The sequence below is a fragment of the Lathamus discolor genome, chromosome 8 (genome assembly GCF_037157495.1).
Source record: "Lathamus discolor isolate bLatDis1 chromosome 8, bLatDis1.hap1, whole genome shotgun sequence".
NCBI lineage: Eukaryota > Metazoa > Chordata > Aves > Psittaciformes > Psittacidae > Lathamus > Lathamus discolor.
This window is the reverse complement of record NC_088891.1, coordinates 16,166,160-16,187,622: the sequence shown is the minus strand read 5'-3', so window position 1 is coordinate 16,187,622 and position 21,463 is coordinate 16,166,160. Positions and strand designations below refer to the sequence as shown.

At 34.8% G+C, this 21,463-nt stretch overlaps 1 protein-coding gene across 5 annotated transcripts in view; it reads left to right on the top strand.

The window, feature by feature from the left end:
• Window positions 1-21,242, top strand: part of LRRC49 (leucine rich repeat containing 49) — a 49,341-nt gene extending 28,099 nt beyond the window's left edge. For 2 of the 5 annotated variants that reach the window (XM_065688963.1, XM_065688960.1), the window contains 7 exons: window positions 4,126-4,209; window positions 9,177-9,340; window positions 11,819-12,056; window positions 13,307-13,492; window positions 17,231-17,340; window positions 18,024-18,177; window positions 20,172-21,242. In XM_065688963.1, coding sequence (XP_065545035.1) covers window positions 4,126-4,209; window positions 9,177-9,340; window positions 11,819-12,056; window positions 13,307-13,492; window positions 17,231-17,340; window positions 18,024-18,177; window positions 20,172-20,378 — 1,143 coding nt within the window. In that variant the 3' untranslated portion in view covers window positions 20,379-21,242. Of the gene's footprint in view, window positions 1-4,125; window positions 4,210-9,176; window positions 9,341-11,818; window positions 12,057-13,306; window positions 13,493-17,230; window positions 17,341-18,023; window positions 18,178-18,967 lie in introns of all 5 variants that reach the window. The other 3 variants (XM_065688962.1, XM_065688959.1, XM_065688961.1) reach the window with 3 other exon arrangements.
• Window positions 21,243-21,463: the final 221 nt, after the last annotated feature.

Genomic DNA, 21,463 nt, shown 5'->3' with positions numbered 1-21,463 from the left:
ATTGTATACATAAAACATAGTCTGCCTTCTGCAAATGAGCGGGATTTTGTTCATTTTAGGTGTACTGTGTTGTCTCTTTATACCTTGAAAGCTTAAATGTATATTCCAGACCATTCTTCAAAATTCTCCTTTTTCTGTGTTTTTCATTGCGTGAAGTAGTCTACATTGAGTATGCTGTAGCTGTTTCTAATCTATAGTAAAATTACTAAGGTAGATATACTACAGAAATTAAATGCTTCATTCCCTTTGTGCTAATCTAGCATCTTTTTCTGTGATTTAAATGGTATCATTTGTTGAGAAAGAACTTGTTTGAATAATATTAAAGCAGTAGTGAGTAAGTATACATGCATCCACTGTGGGTTCTTCAAGATCATCATCTTCAGGGCTTGTTGGATGTTACCTCTTAAACGACTAATGAAATAATGTTGGGTTTGACCAAAATCTGTGGCGTTAGTTCCAGTAGTGCTCATGTAGCAGCAGGGGGAGCTACCAGCCTGCCAAAGCTACAGGTACCCTCCTGTTGGAGCTCCAATGGCAGGTTTTTATAAGGGTGGTAATAGCTTTCTGTTGCTTCATACTGAGAATGTAAACCTGCAACTTGAAAGTCACATTGCAGAAAGTGAGACTTAGCCTTCTTTAGAAAATATATTACTCTTTGTGAAGGTGACTTCTTACTAATTTAGTACATTTTTAGATGGGAAGTGGAGAACTACTAAATAGAGATCTCTGTATACAAGAGAACATCCTAGTCCGTTTGTAATGATCTGGCACTTTGACCTTCTGGGAAAGCATCCCCCGTTTTCCAGCAAGGTTTGGTTTCAAGTTTGAAAGAGCTGGAGCTAGAAGAGAAGAAGGGGTGATAGTAAAAAAAAGAATACTAGCAAGGTTAAGGGCTTTGTTTTATAACTTTGTGGTGGTTTTTTAGGGATAATTTGTGACATTGTTTGGTTTTTAAGATGGATTGCATGTGTTGTGTAAAAGACCTCATAGCAGCCTTCCAGTACCTGAAGGGGGCCTATAGGGATGCTGGGGAGGGACTCTTTATCAGGGGCTGTAGTGACAGGACAAGGGGTAATGGGTTAAAACTTAAACAGGGGAAGTTTAGATTGGATATAAGGAGAAAATTCTTTCCTGTTAGGGTGGTGAGACACTGGAATTGGTTGCCTAGGGAGGTTGTGAGTGCTCCATCCCTGGCAGTGTTCAAGGCCAGGTTGGATGAAGCCTTGTGTTGGATGGTTTAGTGAGAGGTGTCCCTGTCCATGGCAGGGGGGTTGGAACTAGATGATCTTGAGGTCCTTTCCAACCCTAACCATTCTATGATTCTATGATTCGATTTCCTGGACAAGTAGATTTATCCTTAATCTTTACTAAGATGTTTTCTCTATCATTGTGCCTGTGTGAATGCTGAGTAAAACTAGGATATATTTTCTTTATAGGCTGAGCTATTTTCTTTTGTGAAAGTGAAAGTATTTTTTAAATGTCTGCAATTAGGGTAAGGTGTTGATCAAGAAAAAAGTCATAGTTAATAAGACTGTTGTTAGAACGTAATCTGCATTAGTTCGTTTCATTCTTTGTATGAATGTATTGAGACTGTTGGCAGTGAAGGTACGGGACTGGCTTCCTTATGTGTGGAAGACTGTCATAAAGTATACATTTGGACTGGAAAAAGGAAGGCTTTGAGAAGGAAGATAGAGTAAGAAGAGATATTTGTGGAAGATGAGAGAAAATTGAATTAGGGAGCTTGAAAAAAATCCCAAATCTTAAGTAGTTTTGAAAGGAATAAAATTAACGAAATCTACTTTCTTTTAGATGAGTGTCATTTTGTTCTCTAAATTCTCAACTTTGCCAGTGTGAAACACAGTAATAAGTCAGCTAGTTCAGGGCAGTCTGTGATGGTTAACCAGCTGTTTTTTGCCAAATAAAGTGGGTAATTTTTGCATCCTCTCCCTTGATGGGAAAACTAGTTTACATTTTCTTCTTTCTTCAAACCATTTTTATATAATCCAATATTTTATATAATCTAGGGAACAAAAAAAATCCCAACACCTTAGTTTGAGACTTCTAAACACTCTTGTTACTTCATATGTTTTATGTGTTGAAAAGTCAGTACAGAAGATTAAGACATTGAAATTCTAAAACTTCTTTCTTTAGGAGCCCACATTAAAATCAATGCAAGGTCAAAGGGAGAGATTTAATTAGAAAATTTAAAAAAAAAAACAGACCACCCCAACACCACAAAACCACTCTAACCCACTTCCTATAGCAAGATCTCACTGATGTTTGCTAGTTTTTGCAGTTTATTGGAAGCTTTCAGGGTTTTTTAAGTAAACACAATCTTAATACACTGTAACATGTAATTGGGGTAAATAGCTGTCATGAGAATCATGTTTGTAGTTTTCAACATTTTAAATCGTATCTTGAGGAACAACACATTTTTATTTCACTTTATTAATTATACATTCATATTTGTGGCATGTTATCTGTGTGGGGTTTGTTTAATGTGTTTTCACAGCCTCACTCAACACTCCCATTCAGGTAATGGGTGTCATTGTGTGGTGTTTTGTTGTGTTGGGATCCAGAAGATCTTCTGTATCTGTGTGGCTTTAATTATTTACTTACTGTTGGTCCTCCTTTAACATGGACTAGTGACCTTGTGAGGTCACTTCTAACCTGATTTTCTGTAGTTCTGTGATACCAGCCTCTTGGGTTACCTGTTTAGGAAGAACTGAAAAGTCCAATTAGCAGAGGTGGCTGCCAACAAACAAAAATGGCTCCCCAATTAGTGGTCCAGGGAAACTGGTGTTCCAGTGAAATTGTGGCATATAGTTGGGTTAGAGAAGCTGACTCTATCCAAAGCCTCATGCCTTAATCTGCATTGAGATATTTCTTATGTTTAATATGTGCATGTTAGGTTAAAGTCATGGAGGAGCAATTTGGAAATGCAATGTTTAATCACCTTTGAAATTGGTATCAAAATCCACAGTATGTCAGTGGGCTTCAGGGGCACTGTCTACAGATGAAGAATAAGTCTGCTATGTGAATGTAACTTCCTAGGCATTGGAATTTATTTTCTTAAAAGTGTGGTTGCTTAGGGGTTCTTACAATACACTGAGCATAGCATGTTTTAGTTATGTAGAAATTTCAACATATCAATGTCTTTGTGGTTGATGTTTTCTGTTCATTTTTGCTTGTTAATTTCCTGGAAAGTGAAAAGCTTTCTGAGGGAAATCAAAACACTTTCTGTTGGGAAGATACTTTAATAGGAACACCCAATGGCATGTGAAGTAAATCAAAATAAGTTAAAGCATGCTTCCCAAATATTTGTGTTGGAAGGACTCTACACTTTTTACTTCATAGTGAACATTTCTTTTGTCACTTGGAAAATATAGGTTCTAAAAATACCATGCTATGAGAATGTTTCGACTTCTGTAAACAGGGAGCATTCAACCTAATATGGGTGTATTGCAGTATTAAATTGCTGTACCAGGAAAATTAAGCATCTTCACTTACTGAACCCAGGACAATGACTTTCATTATTTAGATATAAATGGCTTGCTTCTTGAAACTTCTTCTTGAGTAGGTATTAATATTGATAAGGAATAATGTTAATATACTATAGTCAACTTTAAAAATATTCTTCTCGAGTTGTGCTGCTGATTTAGAAAAGTAGCCTGTGGAAACAGGTTATAATGATAAGAATCAATCTTAGATTATGATTCGAGCATAAATAGAATTCAGCTCTTTTGCTCTGCATCTTTTGTTTAAAAAATGCTACTTAATACAAAAACCACTATGAAGATACAAAATTATAAAGAACTGTTTTATTTTGAAATTTTTTTTTCAGTCATACTCACCATGGGCTTTATATGTTTTCAAAGACCTTTACAGATACTTTATCTTCTGTATGTGTATCTGTGTAGATTTCTATTTCTTCTGAATTTCTTGATAAATTACCAATTTTGTTGGGTTTAATGATATTTAGAAAAATTAACATTTTAATCCTAAAATTGTATTAAAATTAGTATTTAAAATTCCAACACAAATGTAAGTATTTATCAGTTAAATTTTTCAGAACCTGGTTAATTCTTCCTTTTATGGATTTTCTTTTTCTTGTTTTCCACCCAGGAAGAAGAAAGACGTATGGCATCTGTTGCAGCAAGAAAAGAGGAAGAAAGGAAGCGTGAAAGCCATAAACAGAACTTGCTTAAGGTATTTTCTGTGGCCATTCTAAGCGTACTGTAAATTTGTTTATGGTAATAATCTATATCTTAGTATATTTTGCTCTAGTCTTAATATGTCCCACTATGCCTCTATCTCTTAAACTTTCATTTTACTGCTCAAAGTGTGCACTCTGCAAGTTGTACTTTAGCAAATAACCCTAGTTGGATACATGAGTGTGATATATGTGAAAAGGTGGTAAACTTAATTTTCACAAATCAGAGATAAAATAAATCCAGAGTAAAGGACAGGATTTTGCAGTGATTTCAAATTCCTTGAACTTGGTCTCCCCCATTTCAGGTGAGTTATCTTAACTGCTGCCATGCAGGGTGTTCTGAAGTAGTTTTTCCATCATTCTTCCCTGTTGAAGTTTTTACTTTTGTAGGAAGAGTTAAGCAGTCATCAGAGCACCAGCTAGACTCCTGCCATCATCTTTTTCAGAAGAAGGTTTATCTACCAGACCACATGGCTTGGTTAATGCTTATATACATGAGACGAAATACCTCTAACAGGGAGGCTGAGGTGCACTTGAGAATACTGTTATGGAGCTGGTGATTAAATGAACTGCGTTGCTAATAGGGGACCAAAGTTCAAGTATTGGAGAGTATCTGCATTCCATTTGTTGTGTGACTATTGCCATTTGTCTCTAAAACCTTTTTGTCATCTAGTAATGGTTATACAGAAAGCTCTTTCAGTTCGGCAGTCAAACAAAAAAAATTCTTGTATCCATACAGCTAAGTTTCCTAGGTAAAATCATATTAATGAAGGGGATTAGACAAAGTATTTGCAGGAGGCTGTAAGACATGTAGCAAATGTTGTGTAACTCTGAAAAATAAAAAGACACAAACAGAATGTTAACAGCATGTTAAAAGTCGTATAAAAACTCCCAAGAACTTAAATTTATGAATGGGAAAAAAAAAAAGAGTTCCATGTATAGTGCCTAAAATATTTTTTTTTTTTTTTTGTTTCCTGTATATTTGTATCTCTGTATATTTTGATTTTCTGTTAAAAAAAAAAAAAAAACCACCACAAAAGAAAACAAAGCCCAAATATAACAAAGAAGTCTTGGATACAGTTTGTTTGGAGTTTTTATTAAGCAGTGTTGTTGTTTGTTGTGGTTTTGGGGGTTCCTTTTAATTTGGGGTTTTGTGTTGGTTGCAGTTTTTAAGGTTGGTTGATTAATTGGTTGTTTTTTCCATGCGAGATACTGATGTACTTAAAGTCTCTTCAGGTTTGAAGTTTTGGTGTCAGTTTTCAGTCATGTGAAGAACAGGGAAGTTAGTGAATGATATGCACACACAGTGCTATTCTTTGCTGTTGAAAAGCTAACTGTGTCCCTGGACTGGAAAAATATAGGTGTTTATTTAGTTCATAACCATCAATATAATGTTTCTTTGTAGCAGAGGATTGTTTGTCTTGGTTGCCTCAATTTCTCTGTGCATTTTGCTAGTGGAAGCAAAACTTTCCCGTAAAAGAAAAATATATGTCTAATGCCATTATTCAGTTTTCAACATTAAATTGTATACTTGGTAATTTAATTGAAGTATTTTTCTTGTTTTCAAATAGTTAAGTAGCATAAAAGCCAAATACCATTTATCTTTTTCATGATTCAGTGATTTTGTGTATCTTTTCTCTGTAAATATGCTCTTGCGTGCTATAGTTCTGGTTTCTTTTTTCCTGTTTGACACATTTGAATTAAAGAAATCTGCTCACAAATGCAATGTCCAGTAAAGTAAATTGCAAACTATAGGATTTTATTCATTGTTAAACATGAAGAAAATATTTAGAGAATTATATTCTGCGATTTTTGTTGTCACTTTCATCCATACTTTCTTGAACTATATGCAGGGTAAATGAAATTGTAGGCACTCGTTCAGTATTGAATAATAGCTGTTTTCCTGTATTCACTGCATTAAAAAAGTGCTTTTTCCCTTGCATATATTTGTCTCACCTATTGTAGAGTTTCTTCAATTCTCTTTTTCCAGACTTTTTATTATTTTTATAAAAAATTGTTATTGTTATGTATTTTTTTTTATTTCTTAAAATCCACTCCTCTGGTAAAGTTTGAGATTATACTTCAAAATGTACAGAGAATGTAATTCTTTTCCAACAGAGGCTGAACTTAATATTTACTGGAACACGAAGTAGTTCTTGCTGTTTACATAACAGAATCTTCTTCATACTTCTAAAATTTGCTTTTTGTAAAATGCATTCTTGGAAATTTTCAAAGCCCCATGGGAATCCTGCAGCCCATAACTGAGGGCTAACGAAGTAGAGCTGTATGGTAGCTGGGGTTGTGAGGAGCCTCTCACCCTTCAGAACAGAATTTTCTAAATGTAATTGGAATAAAATGCAGACTATTTCAATTTCCCTTGCTTTCTGTGACATGGAGCCTGGTCATCACTGAAGACTGTAAGTGTTGGGCACTTAGTATTCTCTAACCAGATAACATCATGACTCTTTGGGTAGATTGAATGTGAAAGAAGAGTTCTGAGCTCTTTAAAATGATAAAAACTTTCAGAAGAAGGTAGTTACTAAAGTGATCTCTGTGAACTTTCAGTGTCAGTTACAGACAATTATGGACATAATTTTTGTGAAAGTTTAGGTCTGTGAGATCTGTCTCTGCATTATCAGTCACTGAGACACATCATGGTGTTTACTGTTTAAATAGCTGCAGCATGAGGGATTTTCATGTAGCTGTTAAATATTTTATTGTGAAACGTCGATCTGCAGTTGCTTATTCTTGAGGAAATACATAGGTTCCATAAACCTCAGTCACAGATGATTAAATTTGTGCTTTTTTTGTTGATCTGCTATTTTCTGGTTTTCAATTAAATACTCATTTGTGGTGGTTTGGACTTCACATCTCCAGCACAGAGTAGTATGAGGAATGTTCTTAGTGAATGGCATTGCAGTGATGTCTACAGCTCACCCACCATGAAAAGAATTATGTATCAGTGTGATGGTAACAGTCACATGTTACTTTTATAAATTAAACCTAGGAGCATAGTGAGTATAGGTCAAACAATGTATCAAAAATGTTAATTATTGAAAATTTACATTTACGCTTATCCCCTGCCATTCTCCATAGGCATGTCAAATAAATTACTGGTTTTTTTCCTATTTGGAAAAAGGGGCTATAATAAAACTTTCTTTTTTTTCTTTACAGCCATAGAGTCTGTCTTAGAAATGTAAATGTTCAATCTTAAAACAAGTAAAGCCTCTCTAGCCTTTAGGATTTTTGTTATAGCCTTCTAAATCCTCATAAATTTTGTGTTGTTTTCTTGTATTTTAATCAGACTAGCAAAATAGTCTAAACAAGACAGGAATTAATATAATGACATTTAAAATTATGACGTTAGATGGGCTTTGAACTCTGGTAAGAAATTGATAAAGGTGAATAGCTTATGCTCTAAGGAAATGATGCTTAATAGGGATTTAGCTTGTTTGAGATCCTTTTAGACCCAATTTGAGATCATTGTAGCTTGGAGCTAAGAAGTACTTGCTGTTTCAATCCAGACTTTCATAGCATCAATGTAGAATATTAATTAATACATCTGAAGAGTATGCAACTTTTATCCTTCTTCTGTTCATGGGTAAAATTACTGACAAATACACATTTGAACTATGTTGAATTGCCTATGAACTGCTGTTTATACAACAAAGGGCAAAATCAGGCTTGCCTTTTCCCTACCTCCATTCCAAAATATTAGGCCACTTGTCTGTGTTGCAGTTCCAATAGTGGTGTTCTGAAATATATGAAAGAAATGAAAGGGTTCTTAGAATATGATGGGTGTTTAATACTTCCAAGAGTGGGAAGCTTTAAATTAAGGTTGTTCTTTTCTATGGACTTCAAAGTGATATTTCTATAGCAGCATCAATTTAGAGTGTGATATTATATACCAAGAAATCATGGGCTTTGGCTGATACTCTGTCTTCTCCATGTTCTGTGGATATAAATTTATTTATTATAAGTTCCTCTGTAACATTTTCTTCTCAGAAATCTTAAGTCACTGTCTGAGTCTAGCAGTGTGATGACTGACGCCCAGAGAATTCGATCTGGTTCAGTAGAACAAAATGAAGTGAAACTAACAATGAATTTACCCTTTGATATTATTTATGTTGTATAGTTTTTACTTGATTAGTGTTCAGCTGCCAGTCCATGACTTGTTACAAAGTACCTTTTTCCTTCACCTTTTAAAGTATTCTAAGTTGCATATATTAAATCACATATATCTTTATGATGCAATAGAATAATAACCTGTTCATAGATTCACAGGCAATTGACATGGTTTGCATGACTATACAAACACAAGTACTTAATAAGCTTTTGAAATACTGATTCATTGACAAGACATGTCTAGGATATAGAAACTACTTTAAAAGTATTATAAGATATTTAAACCTGGATCTGGTGCAGTCCTTGTGTCTGTCACGAAGGTAATTTCGTTTTCTGTTTTTAGAAAATTAACTTTTTCAATTTTTCAGAAGATAACTTTTCCCCCCCCACACACAGAGTATGCTGTAATTACTGGTAATGCTCACAGCAATTGCATAACTGTCTTAGCTAAGTGCTGGGGTCACTCTAGCAGCATGGAGGAAAGTACAGGCAGTCTGCCCTTTTTTGTGGGAGCAGTATCACAACCAGCTCCAGCCTGTCAAAATGAGACTTCTATGGTTATCCAAACCAAATAGTTTAGATTCATTCTTTCAGAAGTTGTGGATTTATTATGTTACTTCTCTTGCTTCTGTTCTGCAAATTTTGTGAAATGATTTGCTGTCAGTTATGCAAAATAGCACTAGAACAATGCCTTCGTTTTAATAACCACCTATTAGTACTCTTGTTTCTTCAATTTAGAATGTTTAAAATGTTTTTATTAAGTGGCATATTTCTTTCAGAACAAACAAACGTGGTGATACTGCACTGATATAGCTTGTGTATCTTAACTTTGTTTCAGGAAAAGAAGCGGTTAACAATTTCTAATATTGCTCGTCAGTGGGAGATACAGCAGAATCGAACAGCTCTTGTGGCTTCTTTAAACCAAGATAAAGATGATGAGCCCTGTCAGATTAATGGCAGTGCTGCATATGTATTTCCTGAAGAAAGCAGGTATTTTATTGGGTAATACTTCTTGTTCATATCTTATATTCGAGGTTTCTACTTGTCATCTCTGAGGTCTCACTATATTTCATTATCAAAAGTAATATATCCAAATCAATCCTGAAAAGACGTTTTAATTAGTCATTAAACCTGTTAGCCATGAATAAAAAGGAACATATATTAAATAATACAACTCCTTGCCTAAAGAAATGTAAGCTAAATCATGTGAATTTGCTAAATAAACGAGGGCTTTGTGTTTGCAAGAAATGCTAAGCATGAATTCTTTAGCCTTTTTAAGGCTTTTAATTTCCTTAACAGCTTAGATGATTGTCTTCAGTTGAAATGAGCAAAATTAGTATGTACAAGCATTACAGATGTTTGTAATCTCTTTGGGTATCAGGAGGCTTCATAAGCTCACTCTGAATATGTGTTCTTAGTTTGAACAGCAGCATCTCTTATTGGACTGCCCTCATACCCGTGCTGTTTTAACAATAGCAGTTCTTTGACTTAGTTTTATTCCCAGTATAATTTTTCCTAAGGTAATGTTTGCATTGCTATTTATATTTGATATTGTATAGGCTTTTTTTTGTTGTTTGTTTGAGGGGGGTTTGTTGGGGTTTTGGTTGGCTTTTTTAGTTGTTTTTCTGGTGATACACTGAGGCTTGCTTATTTGCATCTAAAAGATGGCCATCTGGCATTCCGTATAGTTTAAAAACCAAACGCTAGACCTAATGAACAGTGTGTGCCTGTTACCCAATCAGCTAAAACCAAACCAGCACACTTTTAGCCTTGGCTAACTTGGGCAGAAGCCTGAAAAAATAGTCTGCATGAATTCAGTAGCAAGTACAGCTTCCTGCTGTACCAGATAAACACAGGAGATGTCAGGTACAGGCGGGAAGTTTTTGCCTCTCACAAACAGAACCCATCTGAGTCTCAGTGTCTAGGCCTGTTTTTTATCTCCAATCAAGGGCTGCATCTTTTGGAACTTTTTTTATTTTCTTAGTATTTTTAAATTGCTATAGCCTTTTTTGTTCTTATGCTTCCAAAGCTTTCCCCCAAACATATGTTCAGGCACTGCTTTTTTGCCTCCTTGATTTCCTCACAGTATAATTCAGTGTAAGTAATCATCCCCTGTGATGAAGTCAATGTAACTATGGTAGCTGAAAAGAACTATTGTTCTTTCAATAAACAGATCCTCTTTGCTTGAGAAATCATGCTTTTAATTAATATCTTAAGACTTTTTCCTTGGAGTTGTAGGATGGATCTTGATTCAATGCTGTTTCTGCTTGTGTTGGATACAGTGACTAAATTTGCTTATTCCTTGTAGTTTCCTAACCATGAATGTTAGGATTCTTTCATCAAATCTACAGTAATAAAATATAATGCGTAAAATCTGTATCCATGTTCTAGTGAAAGCTTTTTATTTTGATTTCTGCAACATAGTCTACGAATCTACTTCAATGAAATATCAAATTTCAGCCCCCTGAGATGTTAGCAGAAGAAGCTTTGTGCTTTATTTGCATATGTTATAATTCCTTTATGCAAACTACGGTGCATTTAGGTTTCTTAATTGGAAACTTAGTTTTGGAATTTTTCTCCTTCACGATTGGTTAGAGAAATGAAAGTGTGAAAATCTTTATCCCCAGGTTATTTTTTTTTTTTTTAAGCAGATTAAAAAGATTAAATATGTGGCAATGTATGTTATAATTAAGAAGCTGCAGATAACACTGCTGTTTTTTATCATGAAGTAAGACACAAGGAGGTGAGAACTGAGAATCCCTGAACTTGTTGCTTAATTGTATAGTCGCTTTTGTGAATTGGAAAGCTCACATTATTTAAAAAAAATGCTTACTTATCCCTATTAGTTAAGGATTAAACAAATATAATAAGCCATAAGATTATTCTCATCTCTAAGCAGAATAATGAATCTTGATACCCTGATCAGATAATGGACATACGGTTTTGAGGAAAGAGTGATACTCTTGTTCAAGAATAAAAATATCTGTTAAGTACTGTGAGTAGCATTATCCTGGATTGGTTTTAACAACTGTCTGTTCTTAAAGCAATTAATCGTGTCATAACTTCTACATTTTGTGCAGCAGACAGAATTTGAAGGTGACCTTGCTTGAATAAATACATTGTTTTGAAGTTGGTTTTAGATATCTAAAGCAACACAAGTTAACATTCTAAATTAAAAACTCTCAGCAAATTATTCAATATGAGTGACTTCTTAGTTTATTTGTTAAATACTCCCAAATTACCTGCCACCGCCCCCCCCCCCCCCCCCCAACTTAAATGCACCCAGACCCTTTCTTCCTAAGGAGTAGAGCATCTGCAATACTGCTTGATGGAAAGAGGGTTTTCCAGCCGTTTATGGTTTTGAACCAGATGAATTAATGCAGCTGGATTTTGGTAAATGAAAGGACGATCATTCAATAGAGTCATGTTACTATCTCAAAATAATCTCATTTACATCACTGCATTTTTATTTCCCTACAGGTCTCTTGATACAATATTGAGCAGTGCAGTACAAGGCTTGTCTGTTCTTGAGTCTCATTTAGTGGAAGTGGAAGGAGATACTCTTTGCTTGTATGGTGCTGGTGCGCTGGAGTGCCTGGATCGAAACTGGAGTGTTCAGACAGCTGGAATTATTGTCACAGTCTCCTTTATGTTCATAGAATTTGACGAAATTGTTCAAGTGTTAACTAAACTGAAGATAAAATTTCCTAATTTTGTGGTAAGATTTCAGCTGTGTGAACAGCTATGGAATGCCTATTCTCTAGTAGAACCTTAATTTGGCATAGTCACCCTTGAGTGCTTTCAAATAAATAGATAAGTTTGTGAATGACATATTTGCTTGGTGTTATCCTATAACAATAACTTTAACTTCATACTTAGAAATTGATTCTCACACAGGATGATATTTTCTTTTCAGACTGGTTATTGTTTCTGTTCATTCCTTTGACCTAGCTGATTATTTTTAAGTTGCAAAACTGATACTGTGGTGGTGTTCCATGCCATTGTTATGGATCCGTGGTGTCAGGAGTCCTTCATTTTTGTTGTGAGTTTGAAGATCAGATAGCTGGTAGAATAAAAAGAGAGAGGTGTAATTCAAAGGAGATAACTAGCTAGTAGCCCCTTTGAATTTTATGGCTTTGGAATTCCTCAGTTCTTGGTGAAGCAAAACAGCATAAATGAGACATCCCTTTACTAGTGTCTTTTTTTTTATTTTTCCTTGGATGTTTAAATCAGTCATTTTGAAGCAAATAATAAAATACTGATAACATACATAAAGCAACTTGTTACTCTTATGCCTCTTGAGAGCTCCCTGCTTCTTCTTAGGGTTTTGAGTATAACAGAACTTAATGACTAGGTTGAGATAAGATAATTTTGTTTTCAATTCCCCACAGATTTATTCACTCTGTGTGGAAATTTGTGGGGGATAGCAGAATCTCAGCTAAATTTTCATCTTCACAATCAGTTATTTCTCCTTCTCTTCCCTCAGTAATGCTACTGTTGTAGCCAACTATACAGTGCTCTAGACCACTGATGTAGGTCATAGTTCAAAGAAACAGCAGGGTAGGACTTAATGCCAGCCTGCTATGGCTAAAAAAGCAGCATATTTAAAACTATGTATTATATTTACTTTTATGTGTGGATGTTGCAGTTGCTTTACTTGCAGAATTGGACATTGCTTAAGTAGTATCACTGCTTTTTGTAACATTGAAAACATTAGTGCTGTTCCTAAAGGCTTCTTTTTAGGGGCATGTAATGTTGACATTTCTAAATAAATGTAATATGCCAATTGGTTTTGCCACAGAGACCTCAAATGAAGTGAGCTCACTTGCTTCATCAGACCTAAAGACTGTTTATTCAAGTTTGAAAATTGTTTGAGTGGCACAGAGGAAGGATCCTTGTGTTCACTCTTTATGGGTTCCTTATTTAATTTATTGTGGCTTACTTTTTTTTTTTTTTTTAATTTTTAAGCACCTGAAGCTTAAGGAGACAAATCTTGTGACACTGCAGCAATTCAATGCATTAGCTCAGATGCATCGCATTGAACAGTTGACAGTTGATCCTCAGGGAAATCCAGTTGTAAACTTCACCTTGTGGAAATACTATGTTCTGTTTAGACTGAACCATTTTAATCTACAGAAGATAAATGGCATAAAGGTAGGACAGTGTTGCTTCCTTCTTACTGTTGGTCTTAGAAATTAGCATTGTTTTTTAAAAAAGCAAGTGAATTGCTCATAAAGCAGAACCTGGACAGTGTCTGTTCAGTATTTTGTGGGCAGGGGATTAAGTAGACTTCACTATATTATTTCTTGTGCTATGTTTTTATTAAGTCCAAATATATTGTGTTACAGTTAGCCAAGTTGATAAGATTCTTAGTTGCCATTAAAATGTATTGTCTCAGTTGTCTGCAATCACAAATGGCAGTCCAAATCTATACCTGGGTGGTTGGCATTTACCTGAATGGAAGACTTATTATTTCTGCATGTATTACTTAATAAATAAATAGTAATTTAAAAAAACAAAACAACAAATCCTGCATGATGTTACTATATTTTATAAAGACTGTTCAAAACAGTCTCAGTGCTGACAATGCATACTAGCGCAACAACTGGCATTTGAGGGACTACTTGGTAGTTTACAGTATAGGATTATTTGTATTTTCCAGTGCTATAAAACATTTTCTTCTTTAAGCCTATCAAAGAAAAAAGACTGTCAAATACATTTTGTTGTTGTTGTTAGCTGTTTGTTTTATATTTAAGAAAACTGAAAGTTAGGACACTAGTATTCCTATTCTTTTTACTTTATTCCCCATTACATCAATTGAAAGTTAATTTATTCAGGCATATAAAATGTTTGTTATACTTGTGCTTTGATCATAAAGGGAGTGAGAATAGTCGGGATGCAATACAAAGTCTGAATGTGCATTCAATTTTAAATGCTAAATAAGTTTAAGCAATGGTCTGGAAGTTAATTAGAGCAAGAATAATACATTGTTTTAGTCTGGTATTTTGGTTTGGTGATCATCATATGTTTTGGATTAGGTATTTTACTTGTTATCTGATATAGCCATAGTATGGATGCTGTGGTTTACTTTTAGTTCTGTAAATTATGCATTAGTTGCATAGAAGAGCAGGAGTGGGTTAAAGAGCTTACCTGAATTAACTATCAGAGAAAGGATGAGACAAGATGGAGGATGAAGGCAAATATGACTGATTCTTACAACACAGTAGAAGAAGGTTGAACGTGGATTTCAGGTTTATTTCTTTTTTACTACGTGATATTTTCAAAATCAACACTAGTGATTCAGGTTAGAAGAACATAGAAGCTAAATCTTGCCTGTTTGGTCTTAATGGAGAAAGAACGAGAAAAAAGAAAATAACACAATTGTTGATGTAGAGTTTCTGATACAATCTCAAGGTCAGCATATTCAGCCTCTGAAGGAAAACTTTGAATTTTATAATAGTGCTTGGGGATTAATTTAGTGAGTGGATTTACATGTAGCATGGCATGCTTTTTAGGTAGGACATATATCAAATCTTATACATATGACTGAAGAACATATTTATCATTAAACATTTTTAGCTGGACCACACTATATGAAGATGTGCACACAGATTTTTTTTTTCCTAGTGTCATTAATCATTTGAAAAGTGTCATAGTCAAGAGGAAGAAAGAGATGAACTCTGATTGCTGGTTTTCATTAGTCTACAACAGAAGTCATGGTATCCAGCTTTGCAGATGTATATTACCTTTTCTTTTAAAACCAGTAATAGTAACTTCTGTCTCAATGTAAAGAATACAGACCCCTGAAGTGTGCTTGCAAACCTTAGATCAGCCCTAAATAATAGTTTCAGATCAAAGAGAAATGTGCATACTCTGCTATTCTGATTATCATTTGTATGCAATGTTTGTGAAGACTACCGTGTTGCCAGCTCTGAGGTGCATATTGCAGTGGAGTAACATCAATACATACTAACTGCATAACTAAATTGCATAACTCTAGCACTTTTAATAATAATAATTCCATAACAGCACTTTGCTTTTTTCTCCAATGTCCCCATTCCAGTTATGTTCCAGGCTAGAAACTGAGTCTCCTGGTAAAAATTATCACTTTCACCTTTCAAACTGTTACATTTATGAACTGTTAGGAAGAAAGTTCTCTTTATTGAGCTACACTATTTCAAGCTTTTCCTTGTGATAGTAATCTCAATTAAGAGTTGTCAAGATTTGAAGTTACTGACCTCTACAAAACGCTTTACACGAAGTGGTGTGTCATCCAGTATAACAGATGCATCATGTTTGCTGACTTGGTGCCTGTTCTGTACTTGGCAAGAGTCAGGCATAATAGTTTTACATTTATTTGATATTACCGTTACAGTCTTTTTTTGTGATTAATGGAGCAAACAATATACTGGGGTAACATAGAGAACATAAGTTACTGTGAACTAAAGAGTATTCAGCATTGCTGTCTCTGTTGACCTGGTCTTTATGCTTCTCTTAACATAAATAAATAAATTCAAATCACTTCTCCAATAGACCTTTCTGCCTGTAATGGTCTTTGTTTCCCTAGCTGCCTTCTGTTTTCCTCTTTGTTTTCTTGCTTCTGTTAACAGACTGTTCAGCAGGGTCATTTACTCTTAGGCTAGTTAATTAGACTTCTGTAATTTTAAGTGAAAATGAGCAAATCTAAACACTGTAAAAATGGAATTGACTTTACATTTCTCATTTCCAGACCTATGTTTTCTCTGGTGGATTTCTCCCTGCATTATGCTGTTGCAGTATACCTTAGGCAGGATTAGATTGTACAGTGTATAAACATTAAACAAGAATATAATCAGATTACATATATTTGGGTCAAAATTCCTTTTTACTTGCTAGCTTGAATAATGCAGAACACAAAAAGTGTCTGGAAGTACTTAGTAAATATTGTGAGTATTGAAGTTTATTTAATTGTGGGTTGCTTTCCAAAAATACAAGATGAACGGAAATTAAATTTGATCCAGAAGTTAAGAACTCAGTGAGTTTCATTGTCCTGTGTTATCCAGGTCAGATTGAGATGATCATAAAGATTTCTTCTGCACTCACTGGAAAGCCAGGAGTCTAGAAATTGTGCCAACAAACTTTTGGCAGCTGAAATCAGTTCATAGTCTGGCCATCAGGGCAGGAGAAACACAGGCCATAGTCTCCAGAGGTTGTGAGCCAAGACAAACAAAACCCAATAACAACCACCAAAAATAACCCCCTTTTACCATCTTTATACAAAATAAAAATGTATACAATCAACCACTGAAAATCAATTTAAAGAGACATCTCTTAACAGTGTTGACACAACAGTATGGGTGGTATTTAGAGAAGTACAAGGAAGCCACACTTATTTTGGGGGTTGAAAAATGCAGAGAATAAATTCTCCTCCCTGCCTCCCCCCCAAGCCTTCTCTATGATGCTGCCAAAATAAGAGAGGCTGTAATTTACTGTTTCACATGTAGGTACCCAGAATCTTATTTCTCCAGCATAACTTGATCAGGAGTTTTCCAGTAGACCGTTTGTAAGTGCATGCAGTATGGAGCAGAATGTCTAGTCTTCAGATACTCAGTGTAAGAAATTGTTAGAAAATTCTTTGTTTTGTGAAAACTGTTGTGAAGCACAGGGTAGCATGTATATACATTAAAGTTTTCGGAATTACAGGAAATAAAACAAGCACCAGCACCTCATTTGATTTCTTTTAAAGTACATTTAAAATGCCAGTAAAAGCAAATCTACGTTTTGATGATATGCCCGGAACAGACCTTTGTGCAGTAAACTGGATAACAAATTTCAGTTAATATACTTATGTAATGAAATATGAATGTGCCAGTTTTGAAACTTTTTCTTCCCCTTCTCCCCCTTCCCTCACAGGTTACTGAAAATGACATTGTAATGGCAGAAAGGCTGTTCGGCATTCTGGCATATGTAGCATCCTCTGAGCTGCCACATTATCGCATGCTTTCATTACTTGGAGAATCTAGGTAAAATACAATAAATGGAACTGTAATTTGTCCAGAGCATGTTGTTTAGTTCTTTTGCACATGACTGTGTTAAATTCTTTCTGGATGAAAAGATGAAAATTTTGCAAGATAAGTTCTCTGCTTATTGCAGAAATATTAGCATCTCCTGATTCATGTAGCCAGAGGTTTTCACAGGGATTTTATGAAATCTGCTGAATAAGATTAAAAGGCTCAGGCACACAAATGAGCTGCTTGTTTAATTCTGCAATTGTATTGGTATTGGTGAAGATTTGCGGACTTCGATGGTGAAGACTTAGCTGGTTTTAGTGGGTATTTTATACTGAGTGACTTATCACAGTTAACAGATTTAGGAGTTGGTGCTGTAAGAAAAAAGGTGCTTAAAAAAACCCTATTTTTCATCTGCTGTAGATGCATACTTAATACAAGTTTAAGCTGCAAGATTTCCTATTTAGGAGATGCTATGTGATACATGTCAAAAGTCAATTGTATGGAAGCAAATTAATGGAGGAATATCTACAGTCATACGTGTTTTGAGTAACTTGAGGGTGCAGTAAATTTGACAGCTCATAAAGTACATGGTCAAAGGGAGAAAATTTAAAAAACCTCACAATCACTAGAAACATCTGCATTTAAAGAAGAAATTTCTAATAATTCGGACTGTAAATCTTTTTATCTTTTCAAAGGAAGAAACAGTTCCATTATCTGCTGGAGGGAAAGGGGAAGAAGTCTGGGATTGGAAGTGAGGAGAGTATAGACAACAGAAGAAATGGAGAGGAGAGCACAGCTCGAGCAACATTGAATTACATGACAAAGGATTTTCATATGGAAAAGCTTGAGGTAAGTATATAATTGCAAAATATTTTCATCCTGTATCATATAATCTTAAACTACTACTCATGGAATTTGTCTTGATGTCAAGTTTCAGTTATGCTATTGAGAATGGTGGTTTTGAAATGTCACCATTTAACATATTTAAATGTATGATCAAACATTTTGTCTGATCTTTGCCAGAATACTGGATAATGATCAGTTTCTGTCTTCAGTAGAGTGGTTCCTGAACATTGCCATAGTCTCGGAAATACCTTCTCACCTGCAAGCCTTATATTTGTAACAAAATGTACCTGCATTAGTAAAATAAAAGCAGGATTTTTTTCAAAGAAATACATATATTGCAGATTTTAGGATTTTGTAATCGAATTAGAATGTCAGAAAAATATCCCAAAATGCACTGATACAGAATACCTTCAGATGAGTCTTCCTAGGTTTTATATGTGCTACAGGAAAATAAATGCGTAAGAAATGTATTAGGTTTAATTAATAATGAAATTGCCAGCTGGCTTATTTCAGACAAGTGCATTAGTCACGCTTGTTTTAGTTTGTGTTTGTGATCTGCTAACATGCTTGCATGGGCAGAGGGAAATTATTTGCAGGGAGAACATACTTCTTTCAACCACAGTCTCCTTTGAGCAGGCATCATGAGTTCTAGCTATGTGCACTCTGCTTCCCACGTTTGTCCCTTTATTTGCTTTTTTTTATGTGGGAATATATAAATCTTGTAGTGCAAGAAATTAAATCAAGTTCAGTAAACAATGAATTCAGTTATTGCATTGTGATTTTATTATCTCAGATCCATAGCGTAAAAAAGAGACAATGACCTCGTGTGGAGCGATTAAATGAAGAAAACGGTTTCAAAAGCTGGTATAGTAGCTCTTAAACTTTGAATGGCATAGAGTAAGACAACGAGGCATTTCTCTTGTCCTTTACCATGGAACAAGCACTATAATAAAATAAGCTTAATAATTCTACAGTCCATTAAATATATGCATTATTTTCCCAGCACGTCAATTTACACCTTGTCCATTGTTATAGTGTTATCTGTGTGGCAGCAGATATTACAGGATGTCACAAGAGAAGAGTAAGATAGGCAGAAGACTGATTCCAGTTCCCCATCAGTACTAAACTAACATAATAAATGTGATTGAATAAGTTTATTTCTAGAGATGACAGTGTGAGTCATTGATTAATAATTTTAGGGTTTTAGATGAAACAGCTGGAAAGTATTTTCTCTGCTTTATCACTCATTTAAGAAAACTTCTGTTTTGATGGCCTGAAACATGACCTAACATTTTTAACAGTGCCATAAATCAAACTGGTTAGATGTTTAGCTCCAATATAACTTGCTGTTCAAAGCTTATTACGGCATTTTATAGAAACTCCGCAGAAACAGGGATTAATAGAGTAAAATACAGAGCTGGTAGTTGCAAAAAGGTTCATGTTACTTCAGTATCTAATGTAGCACATTAGGAACCATGGACTTGTCAGAGTCCATCAGGGAACCTGTGAAAAGGATGCACAGTGGCATAGTTTTCTGTGACAGTATATTCGTGTTAAGGAAGGTAGATAAACGTATGCTTTCCAACTGTTTCACTATAATCATGAAAATGTGTGAAGGGAATGCAGAGAAGGAAGAAAAGTAATATGTTTCTTAATTTCTGTAAATTTTGAATGCTGTTCCAGAAGGCAAGAAAAATCGTAATGCTGTTGAAAGGTATTCACATGACTACTTAACAGTGGATTTCAGGTAAATTAATGAATGTGAATATGAATATTATGAGTACGGTAATACTCTGCAGCCACACTCATAGAAGGTTGACTTAAACCTCCTGGTCCGTGCAACTTAAAACCAACAGGAAAAAGTGTGCAGAGTCTCATTGCCTGGTAATCATGATGTTCTTTAGTTCATTGAATCTTTGTGCTTGTTTTGGGGTTTTGCTCTTGTTTAACCTTTTTCTTCTTTGTCTTATGCAACATGTAATGGTTCTCCCATGCAGGAAATCAAGGAAAGAAAAACATTTTGCCAGACATACGTTGAGAACTTAGTGAAAGAAGCAGCTGACATCAATATGAAAAATGAGTCGTTGCAGAAGCTCTGGCCTCAAATGTTCATTGAGCTTGTCAGAGATGCAGTGATAGAAATACGCAATAAAAATTCCTACATGAAACTCTGCTTACAGCGGATCATTGATCAAAACCAGTAGAGTCAAGGCATGTTGTCTTGCAAGCTTTTGGTTTCAGTATTCCATGATGTTTTACAAACTTAAGCCAATATAATGTTACCATCGCTATGACCTACTTCACATCCCACCCCTAAGGGATGGCTTTAAATCTTAATTAACTCTTGATAGTTGTAAAATAAAAGTTTACTTGCATACTGGTTTAATGGTTCTTCCTTGGCTGAAATAATGAGATGGCATACAAGTAACTTGGTGATTGTCATGATTTACTAAGTTCTCGCTTATTTTTTTTCTGCTACCCTCAATTCTGTAGTACTACAGCATTTGCACTCTGCTTGCCTTATTTTTTATTGCACACTTTTCAGTTGTCACCTTTTCAACTGTTTGCTGCTGTTTAGAAACAATCAAAAATAATAGTAGCTGAATTTTTTATGTGCAAAAGCTAATAAATTATTTTTACACCCTGACACTGATGAAGACCTTATTAATTGTTTAATTTCTGATGTTATAGAACACATTTTCACATCGATGCCATCACAGTGATTAGTATATCAACATTTAATGAGCCTAATCCACAACTGAACAAATTGCCCAAACTTGATTCCAGGTATTTTTCATTAATTTCATTTGTATTACTTTGTGTGAATATTATAGGCAAAACATGAGTTCAGGGTCTCCTCAAGCTTTATTTTTGTTCTGTTAAAACATGCTAATAATTTATTTTGTTTCTTGTTTACTAAATGATTAGTTTTTAAGGTTTTCCAAGGTCAAATGAGCTAAAATGCGTGCATTACATTTGATAAGGAAACTGATGACTACTGTTCAGCTGTAATTAATTTCTGTGACTGTGAAAATTTCATATGTTATCAATAAAAATAAATTCTTCACTTTTGCCCTTCACAGATAAAGACGTACTTACTGTGTGCAAAGAAAATACTTTTCCTTAGTGCTCCATGAAGAGATGAGACACAACTTGTCCTCCAAATCAGCTGTGAATGGGTAGAAGTAGCACATTCCATAGTACAGTAACTTTCATTGTAAACATCTTGTGAAGCTTCTGCCTAGAAATTGAATTTAGGAACTGTTAGCAAGTCCAGATGATTCCCATG